General features: G+C 39.5%; 1 protein-coding gene across 4 annotated transcripts in view; it reads right to left on the bottom strand.

The window, feature by feature from the left end:
- Positions 1–4,557: 4,557 nt before the first annotated feature.
- KIAA0368 (KIAA0368 ortholog) overlaps positions 4,558–11,422 on the bottom strand; it is a 90,838-nt gene continuing 83,973 nt past the window's right edge. For 2 of the 4 annotated variants that reach the window (XM_005859757.2, XM_014534397.1), the window contains 4 exons: positions 10,253–10,358; positions 9,962–10,050; positions 6,616–6,687; positions 4,558–4,840 (listed from right to left, as the gene is read on the bottom strand). In XM_005859757.2, coding sequence (XP_005859819.1) covers positions 4,701–4,840; positions 6,616–6,687; positions 9,962–10,050; positions 10,253–10,358 — 407 coding nt within the window. In that variant the 3' untranslated portion in view covers positions 4,558–4,700. Of the gene's footprint in view, positions 4,841–6,615; positions 6,688–7,864; positions 7,984–9,961; positions 10,051–10,252; positions 10,359–11,422 lie in introns of those variants that run through there. The other 2 variants (XM_014534394.1, XM_014534395.1) reach the window with 2 other exon arrangements.

Here is an 11,422-nt window from a genome sequence, read left to right as displayed (position 1 = left end):
TGTTATGCTGGTGCCAGGACCGACCATCCATGTGGCCTGACCCCTGGGGGCCTTCCTGCAGGGCCACGAAGGAGACAGGGGTCATATCTGCAAGACAAAGACCCCAGCTGGATATATATAGACCGGCTCTCTGCATGTTTCTTCACTCTGATTTGGAAATTATTCCTGGAGTCCACTAGTGTTAATAAACAGGGTCCCTCCCTTTCTCGAGGAAGCGTGCTTGGTATTTCTTTGGTCTTCTGTAGCAAGTGCACCTCTAAACATGTATTATTTGACCAACAAACAAAAAATTTTAATTCTTGTAAAGATGGTACAGATGAAGGTTTTCAGAATCATTTCTCCCCAAACCAAGCAAAATCACCTAACCTCAGCCATTTCACCTTTCAAAAGAGTGGCATCTCATCTCCTGGTTATGTGGCTTTTATTTAGAAAAACACCTCAGGAGGTCTGTTCTATTGTGAAAGCATGGCCTGGGCTCATTCAAATGGGAAAAGATTATAACAGAGATAACTCAATTATTCTATTTACTGATGAAGTTATAAAATTTTAAAGTTCACTTCTGGCTTCTTTAGAAGGGTTTGGAACACTGGGAGAGAGGAGAGTGACGAGGGTATAAGAAAGACAGGAGAAGGCCCAGAAATCTTGAGGACTAAAAAGAATACAGAGAAACTAGCCAATGAGAAATACCTAATATCAGGAAAGGCTAAGGATCTATAAAAATACTGATAACTCATGGAATTTGAGGTTGTTGGCTGGTCTTAGCTATTCTCTATTCCCACTATTACTCCCCAAAATGCAATTAAAATCATATAAACACAACAATCTTGGGTAATGGAGCTTTGGATTTTAGAGGAACAGTAGTTATCAGAATGGAGAACTTATGGGTACAGGAAGTTTATTACCTGATCACTAAGCTAACTGAGCAGAGGCTTCAGGGGGCACATACAATAAAGAATTGAGACTTTACAGAATTAGTTCAGGAAGAAAAGATAACAGCAACTCTGGAATGGGAGGGGAATAGGATTTCTGGATTTGTCACATATTAAACAGTAAAGTATGGCCCATAATTAATGATAGAAGGGTCGCCCATTGATGTGGCTCAGATGGTTGAGCATGGACCTATGAACCAGGAAGTCACGGTTCGATTCCCAGTCAGGGCACATGCCTGGGTTGTGAGCTCAATCCCCAGTGTGGGGTGTGCAGGAGGCTGCCGATCAGTGATTCTCTCTCATTGTTCATGTTTCTCTTCTTCCTCTCTGAAATATATAAAAATGTAAATTTAAAAAATTTTTTTTAAAAGCCCTCAGATTTTATACATTTTATAATGGAATTAAGTGAGTACAAACATATAGAGGGGCCCATAAAGGCTTCTCCCAAGATGACTCAAAAGACTCTAAGCACACTCTGGAATTAATGGTGAATCAGCAGAGGTAGCTAAGCAGAGGCAGGCTGTTGGGCCTTTTTTGGTTTTTCCAGTATAACTAGCCAAATACCTTGGAAGCTAAACTCTTCCTAGAGACCCAGTAAAAATCAATGCACTACTTCAGAAGAACTGGTCATGCAGCTTTTATTTACTTCCTACCTTCTGGGCATGGGTAGGATTTTCCTCTCAAATAAGACTATCACATGCTTAGCTAGCCCAGTACATATTGCAGAGGATTCTATGAAGACTTTGAATATAAAATACAAAAATCTGTTACATATACATCCATTAACAACAGTTTGTACATTACAATGAGCGCCAAGATCAAAGTAAGTCCCTGTACTTCACAAGCAGCATGGATACATTGTGGCGGCGGCCGGCAGAAACTCCCGCCAGGGGCAGACAGTGTTCACACAGTGCAATTGCTTCTAGATCAACATGGTCACATCTTTTTTCTTCTCTTTTTCTTCTTAGTAAATACACAAGGAAAAGATGGCAGGGGAAAGCCATGGGGGTTGGTGGCAGTCTGCTTTATTGTGCAGGTAAACTGGATCACAGGCAGACACACCGGCAATTAGAAATTGGACACAAACATTAAAGAAACTGCTGCTCTTTACCACCAAAAAGACAATGTTATACTATTTTCATTGTTTTGACCAACTGCCAAACTTCAGGTACCTCCTTTCCATGTATCGATAGATTTATGAAGATATATCTAGTGTACTTATTCCAGGAATAAGGAATTTAGTCATTAGACTATCTCAATCAGTCGCTTGTATGACAAGTGGCACAATATTCGGGGGGGGGGGGGGGGGGGGGGGATTATAAAAACCTGTTCCAGATAGCTTTGGAAAATGAAGGCAGAAGACAAACACACACGGTTCCTTCTTCCATTTGTTCACCAGTATCAACACTCCACAATCACACACTCTGTTCTTCACCCTTTTACATAAATATGTACACACACGTACACACAAGCTGCACCGGGAGACCATGACTCAGCATTACTCGTTGTGCAGATGACTTGGCTGGTTAAGATGAAGGCATTAAGTATATAAATTAGAAATGTGCTTAGAAAGCTAAAAGAAATTAATTCACTAGCACTAAGGTTCAAGTATCTTAGCACCTCTCTCAGCACCATGGGAAATTCCCAATATTAAATAACAAAATGTTTAAAAGCATAAAATTTGATGAGGCGTTAACATTTCATATGGGCCTAGAGCACAATTCTTGCCCTTACACTCTTAGTTTCTGATAACACCTGGCCTCCCCTGCATTCTTGCTTAGGAACAGCGTCCCAGGGACTGAACATGCAAGTCAGAGGGCACTTGGTAGAGGAGGAGTACTGATCAGGAAAACACTGGGAGGCCATAAGCTTTCTGAAAAACATCCAAAGTTGATTTTCCCTAAAGCAAAAGTCTTCTCAAGTGGAAGTTCACGATAGGTTCCTTAAAACTCATGATGCTACTAGAGCTCACAATTATATTCAGTATCAGCTAAGAACATGTTTCGGAAATAAATACTTAAGTTTTCTTTGTAAACCCCTTTCCCAATCAGAAGCAACCCCAGAACACAGCATATACAGCCAAGGTTAGGTACTACCTATGCACTGTTTTTCAAACTGTGAATAGCAACCCATTTATGCGTCAGGAAATAAATTTAGTGAGCATTAAAAACAGTAGAGGTGGAGGAGGGATCAAAGTATATCACACATAGTAACAGTCTGAATTATTTCACAAAATATTTCAGTTAACGATTTTATACTCTCTCTCTCTCACACACACACACACACACACACACACACACACACACACTCTTCTGGGTCAATTGTGAAAAGTTATTTTTATTCTTGGTCGCAGTCAAGAAAGTTTGAAATACACTGCTCAATAGAAACCACACAAAAAATAAACATGAAATTTTAACCCTGGTGTTAATGTCAGTAAAGGGCAATATTGAGTATAAGCCAATTTTGTGCTTGGAATCCAAGGTGAGCTAGTGTTCTCAGTTTACCTTAAACACCTTCGTTACACTTGTTTTTCCCCTTACCCTACATCCTTAGGCAGGGGCATGAGCAGCAGAAGGAAAGGAAGAAACTCTAGCTGTAATTATTTACTTTGAACAGTACCAAGTTATTCCCAGATGGCAAATTAAAATGCTTTCCTTTCTATCCTAAAGTCATACTGTTAGTATAAAAGTGAGTATAAAATTTTACGGTGCTTTTATGGTTTTGAGATTATAAATGGTCTAAATCAACAGTCATGATTTCATTGTTGGTTTGGGTTTTGCAAAATACGCAACCATAGACGGACAGAATGATCAGTCTTGCCCTAACCTACCTGCATCTGCCCGTGAAAGGAGGACAATCAGCCCTGGCCAGTGCGGCTCGGTAGGAGCATCTTCCTGTACACTGAAAGGTCCTGGGTTCAATCCCCAGTCAGGCCACATACTGAGGTTTGGAGTTCAATACTCAGTTGGGGCGTGTACAGGAGGCACTCGATCGATGTTTCTCTCTCTCTCTTCCTTCCTCTCTCTAAAATCAATGAAAAACATGTCCTCAGGTAAGGCTTTTTTTTTTTTTAAAGGACAATCAGAACTATCACATGGGGACCAAATTCTCCCTCTCAACCCATAAAGAAAGATGCTAAACAATTGCTTTCTAAAAACCAATAATCTAACAAATGACAACATTCAGCTTATGAATTTCAAGAACCCAGTGATGTCAGTTCAGTTCTTGTTTCTCTGTTAGGTCAAGGTTAGCACTGATTGGCAGAAGGTTGTAAAAGAAAATTTCCCGGGCAGGTCACCCAACCCCGGGGTCCTGGCCTTAGCACAGGCCGCAGAAAGGAAGCCGTCAGCACAGAGCCTATGTCTCCGGGTGTGAAGCGAGGGGGTTCACCTATGTGATGACAGAGCCCCTTCCTGAAGTAACTTCACTCAATGTAGATGTGGTTCTAGGATTGTTATCCAGCTTCTCTACAACATTGTTTATCCCTTTAGTAACAGCTTTAATCTTCTAATAACTATTTCCATCAGTTTTACCAACAACCACCTCTCAAACATCCATGTTTCATTAAGCTCACTCAGCCCAGATACTTTTAAAACATCAAATAAAATAAAGCTAATAAGAAACAAAATTTAAGGCATTTTTTGTTTTTATTTCAGCCAAGGAATGATGCATGCTACAGTTAATCTTTACTTTTCCCACTTGGTTTTTCAAAGAATACCACCAATTTCATCACAATGAACATGGCACTTGTTTGTTTCTTCCACTTCTAAATTATTCCAAATTTTCAAGTGTTTTCTTCAGCAATGATGCTTTTTCCTTTAGCTCAGGTCGGCTATCTGTCTCCATAGTTGCTAAAGATTCAATCAGGAGCGTTCTGCACTCAGATGTCAAACTTTCCCACTGTTTAGACTCTGAATGGAAAGAGAAAGAAGAAAAAAAAGATTCCTCATAGAACAAGCAAGCATAAAAAACCAAACTAGTCGTTCTGCTTTTCCTCCATACATCATATCCCCAAAATAAATGCAAAGCAACCACTTGATAACAACTTAGGATATAATGATCACGGGTTCAATAGTTGTCTCAAACCCTAATTATTGACAATAACCTGAGAGCATATCAGGGAGTCCCATCCTCTGCCCCCAGTATTAGTGAGATGAAAAGCATCTAGGGATGCTGAAACAAAGTGATAAGTAGGAAGTATCAAGGCAAAGTACAAAGTGACCAAAAGGCCATCATCAACAACACAAAAAGCCTCTTTATAAGATATTAGAGCCCCAGTACACGAAATTAGTGCATGGGGGGAAGGGGGTCCCTCAGTCGGCCTGCACCCTCTCAAATCCAGCACCCCTCGGGGTATGTCCAACTGCCAGTTTAGGCTCGATCCGGGACTGCTGGCTCCTAACTGCTCACCTGCCTGCCTGCCTGATCGCCCCTAAGCACCTCTGCCTGCCGGCCTGATGCCCCTAACTGCTCCCCTGCTGGCCTGATCGCCCCTAACCACCCCCCCCCTGCCGGCCTGATCACCCCCTAACTGCCCTCCCCTGCCAGCCTGATCGTCCCTAACTGCCTTCCCCTGCTGGCCTGATCGTCCCTCAGCCCCCGCCACTGTGGCTTTATCTGTAAGGACATCCAGAAGATGTCCGGTCTAATTAGCACATTACCCTTTAATTAGTATAGATGTTTGTTCAGTTAAAAAAATCTTGAACAAATTTCAAAATTGCACAGTCAGTTTCAACAGATGATAATTTATTATTCCTTTCTTTAAGGGGAGCATCAGAGAAACTCAAAGTAAAGATCCTAAGTCTTATTTGTGAGGTTCTGCCACTTTCTAGTGATGTGGTTTTGGCATGTTACCTCACCATTTAGCCTCATTTTACTCACCTAGAATACATTCATGCATATTTGGCAAACAGTGCAAATTCAGTGATCTGATGAGGGGCCTTGCTCTTGCATTTCAACAAAGAAAAAAGGGATTACAAGGTGTGTAGTGTTACTGAGTCTAAAAAGCCTGTTTTATGGAGCCCTACAAGAGGTCCTTTAAATGTTAAGCAAAAATAAAGAAGTAAAAATTTCAAATATACAGGACCTGGAGAAAACTGCTTCTTCTTCCCTATTCCCTGGGGTTAAAATAATAAAATAAAATAAAATAAAATAAAAAAAAAAAAAGAAAAGAAAAAAAGAGGCCTCCTTTTAAAATTAGTAACAGATACACCACTGGAGAAAATGTTTTCTTTTACCACAGCCACTAGAAGAAATCTTCTTTATAAGAAGGTTAAAAAAAGAAAAACAGGAAAAAATAGAATTAAGAAAATGCTATCAAATTAGGTGACTCGGGTGGATAATTGTTAAAATGCTTTCCCAACTCCACTTTTCAGTGTGTCATTCTGTTTATTTACACACGGACAGTGAGCTATACTATGCACTGTCAACCACATGCCATAATAACCAAGATTAAATCAGGATTCACACTGGAAACAAAAACTATTATTCTAAGATAACTACAGCTTCATAAAATTTAAACACTTTAATAAAATTTAAGGGTTTTAGCTTTGTCTGTCCCACTTGGATGTCCATAAATTTGTAATTTAGAGCATGTGCTTATTAAAAACAGAAAATAATTTCTAAAACATATGCCATAAAATATCCTGGCTTTCCGGTTTTCCAATCAGAACTATCAGGAACTCACCTTCAAGCTTTTTAAGCAGTAATTCTATCACAGATAAAGCTTCTGTTCTCACAGACGAGTACGTCTTATTTTCTAAGGAAAAAAAAAATCACATAGTGCACATTACTTGTTTTATATGCCTTTGAAACAAAAGCTCCAAGATTAAGTTAATGTTACTGAAAGATGTTAAGAAATGACAAATTCAGGGAAAGACACACCTTTTCTGAAGTAAGCTTCCCTTTCCGGGTTATCTATCATTAAATACTTGAAATGTGCTATGTGCCCACATTCCTTGCTTAAAAAAAAAAATGTCAGCCGAATATATCAATCACCACACTAAATGGCAATATTTAAAGGACCCAATTTAGCAGTGGGAATTCAAAAGACACTACTTAAACACATATGCATCTCCTCATAATACCTAAGAAGGGTCTTTAGGTTTGCATGACCTCAAATTAACAAAGAACATTACACAACCCAGGGTGAAGGCAAAATCAGACACCTGCCTGGGACCCTGTAAAGACCAGTTTCTTAACTGCCAGTTCTTTATTCAAAAGCACGCTATACAACTAAAACATACTTCCTTAGTGTCTACTCTAGATCAGCTGTTGCCAACCTTTCAGACCTCATGGACCGCCAGTGGTCCATGGACCACCAGTTGGCGACTACTGCTCTAGATCAGCATCTAGTTCACGGTGAAATTGTCTACCGAAAAAATTAACACAACCAAACTCACAGCAAGGAAAGCACAAGATGAGCTTATAACATCCTGCTCGTTACAAAGTACAGAAAGGCCTGTAAGAATGATGGTGACCTGTCAACAGGACACAGGAGTCAGCTTGAAGGAGCCTCCACTGGCCAAATCTGCGACCATATGAGCAACAAATTAAGAAAAATAATTAATTATAAACCAACTGGGGGAAAAGGAATCCATGAATCAGTATCGATAATAGAGATAGGGAGAGGGTGGGGTCTTGCTTATAAGGATGCCAGCTGTCAAAAGGTAAATGTGAGGGAGGCTGGAGTTAGAAAGCCGTCTCAGTGAGAACGGGTTCAGGAAGAAACCTTGATGCGTGCTAGGTCTAGGCCTTCTGGAGAGGAACAGCATGCCTGCATGGCCTGAAGTGTCTTCCCCACACTGCTTCCTCAGACAGTTGTGAAGAAGAGCAGGTTATCTAAATGGTCTTAAAGTATTTCCCACAGGCTGCTTATTAGACACGAGGGGGGTGAGGTGGAATATTAACTAGAAGGTAGAGAAAACTGAATATACCTTGACCAGGTAATCAAAATTAACATCGCCAGTGAGGGCAGATGGACACTGTGTGCCTCTTGATGTGAGGCACGTCACTTATGGAGGGAGTATCCCAACTGGGAAGTCATGACCTGCATCTAATCAGGAGGAAACATGAGACAAACACCATGAGAAACCTTCCAGTTAAAAAAGATAGGGGGAGACTTTTCTTCAAAATTGTCAATGTCATATAGGCCAGAGAAAGGCTGAGGAAGTGTTCCAAATTAAAGAAGAATAAAAAGATATAACAACTAAATTCAATAAATGATCCTGGACTTAAATTCCTTAATGGAGGGGAGGGGGGAAATTCTATAAAAAACATTCTGAGTCAACAGAAAACCTAGAACGTGAACAGTAAAGAATTTGACTTTTAAAATTGCATCATTATACTGCCTAAAGTTGGTAACTGTACTGAGGTGATGTAAGAGAACGGGCACTGAAAAATTTAGAGGTAAAGGGGTGTGACGTAAACAATATACTTTCAAATGGTTCAAGAAAAATATGTATATAGAAGTAATGATTAAGTAAATGGGGCAAAATGTTAACAGGCAACTTTGGTTAAAAGATATATAGGTATTATATGTACTGTTTTTATTTAATATCTTGACTGGGCCCCTCAGCATGGGACAGGAGGGAAACCGAGGCACAGGCTGATGGAAAAGTCACCCCTCTTCATGGCAGCCCAACCTTCCCACCCCAGGGGCAGTGTCATCCATGTCTGAGAGCTCAGCCTGGCAAGTCACTGAGCTCAGGTTTCTGTTTGTTTTTGCTAGCTTTTTAAAATTAAATTTATTGGGGTGATTTTGGTTAACAAAATTATATAGGCTTTCAAGTATACAATTCTATAATACATCATCTGTATATTGTATTGTATTTACCACCCGAAGTAAAATCTCCTTCAGTCACCATATATTGGACCCCCTTTACCCTCTACTATCTCTCCCCCCCACTCCTTTCCCTCTGGTAACCACCATCCTGTTGTCTGTGTCTATAAGGGTTTTTTGGTGTGGTTATTTTTTCTTGCATTGATTTAGAGGGGATTGGGGAACATCAATTTGTTGTTTCACATATACATTCATTGATTGATTCTTGCATGTGCCCTGATTAGGGATCAAACCCACAACCTTGGCATATGGAAATGATGCTCTAACGAAATGACCCACCTGGCCAGAGCTATGAGTTTTTACTTGTCTTGTTTGTTCATTTGTTGCTTTCAGTTTTATATCATAGAACTCAACAACAACAAAACAAACAATCCAAAGACACTTCTCCCAAGAAGACATACAAATGGCCTACAGATATATGAAAATATGCTTAGCTTCATTAACTACATGTCACACCTGTTAGAATGGCTATTATCAACAAGACAAGTAAAATAAGTGTTGGAAAGGTTGTGGAGAAAAAGAAACCCTCATTCACTGCTGATGGGAATGTAAACTGGTACAGCTACTATGGAGATTCCTCAAAAAATTAAGAATAGAGTTACCATATGACCTAGCAACCCCTCTTCTGGGTATGTACTTGAAAAATTTGAGAACATTTATTCGCAAAGACGTGTGTATCCTTATGTTCATTGCAACATTATTCATAGTGGTGAACACATGGAAATAATCGAAATGTCCCTCGACAGATGACTGGATAAAGATGTAGTACATATTACAATGGAATACTACTCAGCCATAAAAAAAGATGAAATACTGCCATTTCGACAACACGGATGGATCTTGAGAATATAATGCCTAGCAAAATAAGTCCTACAGCAAAAGTCAAGAATCATGATTTCATATGTGGGATATATGTACTATTATTGCAACTTTTCTGTAAGTTTAAAATTATTTCCAAGTAGAAGTTTTTTTAAAAATACTTATCACAAAGGTTTTTCTAATCTAGGAGTTAAAATCCTAAATTATAGTTCCAGGTTAATATATTTCAGTCTGGGCATACAGAGTATATTAAATAGGATAGTTTAATAGTTCCATAAACTTAGTTCCTAGCACAAGGTAGAAAATATTTGAAGCTTAGCTCCCTGACCTTTAAAATCAGGACCCCTTATCAATGTCAGTTTATCAAACTCACCTAAAGAATATGTGATTGATTTACAAGTTTCAAGGAGAATTTCAGTCAAAGCCTCAGGATCTGCATGTTCTTCTTCCAAAAGCATTAATCTATAAAAATCAGAAAGCAAGATACAGATGCCAGTTTTAAGAAATATTCCAAAACCTTTCTGGCACAAATAATTTCTATCTGCATGTATCACTTTATGGTGTCACTCTAGCATTTAGTTTTAAAATTTAAAGGAATTTCATTGATTACATATAAAATGCTAAGGGGAAAAGGACGAAATAAATGAACTATGAAGCAAATTACCCCCGAAAAAAGGCATTCATTGACTGTAGGACTCCTAGCTGCACTTTCCATGTGCTGAGTTTTAGCCGTTCACACATCAATTTGCATAGCTCCTGCCGATAACAACCTGGGAAGAAAGACAGAATGGGACAGAGCAGGACAGGGAGTGTGAAGGAGCAAAAGACAGAGCGAGTGAGGGACAGAGACAAAAATGGAGAGGGACAGAGGGGCAGAGATGGGTGGGAGATAGGGAGACAGAAAAAAAGAGGGAAAAGGAGGAAAAAATAAAACAACAAATGCCTTTAGTTAAAGCCATGAAATTTCAAAAGAAACAAACAGAACTACAGGCTGACTTTGTGTCCAATTCCCAAACAAATTTCCCTGATCAGAACTTCCCCCATGAAGGTCCTGTGTAACTGTTTATAAATGTTCATTTTCAAAGCAGTATCCTTCTCCAAGGAACTGACACTGAATCTTAACCACACTCCCTTTCCCTGTAGAACATCCTGAATGACAAGAAAGCAGAACTCTGCAGGCGGGAGCTCCTGGGGACACGCAGAGCTTCCGCATGTTGTGGGCTTACCAACAGACAGCAGCTCTATCCCAAACCAGTCATGCCAACTGCACTTGCAATTACAATTATATAATTATAGTACACTAACTGATGAAATAGGTGTATAAAACGCAATAAAGTCATTATTTTTAGTTTGATTCACATATGTAAAGATAGATGGCAGTAAAAATCTACAAGAATTCTGCACTGGAATTGCTGCATAAGAGATTTTAGCCTCTTTTTCTACAATAAAGAAACAGAACTCAGAAATTGTAGATGATACCTTGTGAGTAAGATGTACGAGAAGTCAATGTGTAACAGTTCAATTCTCAAAGGCTTGGCCTTCCCCTCAATAACTGGCAAATGAATATACATTTCTATGCCTTACACTAAAATAAACTGCTTTGGGTATGTATCATCTTCTATATATATAAAAGGCCAAGTGACCAACTGTCCGTCTGTCTGTCCGACCGATGCGCACTGGCCATTTAAAAATAAACGACTTGTGCATGAGCGATACATGTAAAGCTCTCACTGCTGCCTATCACACACATGTTTTAATTTTATAATACTATATTATATATACTACTAGAGGCCCGGTGCACAAAAATTTGTGCCCTCGGGGGGAAGGGGGGGGT

This window comes from Myotis brandtii, unplaced genomic scaffold (genome assembly GCF_000412655.1).
Source record: "Myotis brandtii unplaced genomic scaffold, ASM41265v1 scaffold13, whole genome shotgun sequence".
NCBI classification, from domain to species: Eukaryota; Metazoa; Chordata; class Mammalia; order Chiroptera; family Vespertilionidae; genus Myotis; species Myotis brandtii.
This window is presented reverse-complemented; position numbering and strand designations above follow the sequence as displayed.